Genomic DNA, 785 nt, shown 5'->3' on the forward strand with positions numbered 1-785 from the left:
ACAGGGCGACCTTCTTGTTCATGGAGGCTGCTTCCTTAGCTGCAGATATTCCACCAGAGCCACCACCAATCACACACAAATCATAATCATACGTCTGGAAGTTATTATCCAAGTAATCATAGAATCTGCCATCATGATAAATGTCCAACAAGTCACTACAACCACCAATGTGTTTCCCATGAATGAAAATATTAGGCACTGTCTTCTGACCTGTTCTTTCAAATAGAGCTGTCTGTATTTGAGCGCCATTAGGCAACTTGTCCAACTCTACAACTTGGAAATTATAGTCCTTATCTGCTAACAATGCCTTGGCTTGCTTACAGTAAGGACAATGAGTCTTGCTGTAGATTATAATTTTATTATGGTTGATGTACTCGTCGATATTCAAGAAAGTTGTATCAAATGTCTTCAACTCATCTACAGTGACTTGTTGTTGGTTATGGAATATGTACGTATACAACTTCTTTCCACTTCGTTCATAAAATCTTTGCTTGGCAGCATCTGTCAGTTCATGTTGGATATAATTGTAAGACTGAAGCTCTTGTTTCAACTTGTCATCAACCTCACCAAACACAACCAACTTATTGTTCAAAATGATTTGTTCAACATTTGTATTGCTCACTGAAGAACTGCTTGTACTAGGGGTTGCTGCAAGTAGTTTAGTTATGCTTCCATCTTCAAACAATTTCATAGTTGCATCACACCCTCCAATATGTTTACCATTGATGAAAATATTTGGGACTGTTTTCTGGCCTGACTTTTCAAAGAGTGCATTTTGAATTTTA

The 785-nt window shown here is 37.6% G+C and overlaps 1 protein-coding gene across 1 annotated transcript; it reads right to left on the reverse strand.

Annotated features, from left to right (window-relative positions):
* Positions 1-4: 4 nt before the first annotated feature.
* On the reverse strand, positions 5-779 carry LOC113473323 (thioredoxin reductase 3-like; the record flags this gene model as incomplete). The annotated part of the gene is made up of 1 exon (XM_026833001.1): positions 5-779. A coding segment is annotated over exon 1 (687 nt), but the record flags the coding sequence as incomplete, so codon positions are not given.
* Between the last annotated feature and the right edge of the window lie 6 nt (positions 780-785).

Source organism: Diaphorina citri, unplaced genomic scaffold, assembly GCF_000475195.1.
Source record: "Diaphorina citri unplaced genomic scaffold, Diaci psyllid genome assembly version 1.1 scaffold24615, whole genome shotgun sequence".
NCBI lineage: Eukaryota > Metazoa > Arthropoda > Insecta > Hemiptera > Psyllidae > Diaphorina > Diaphorina citri.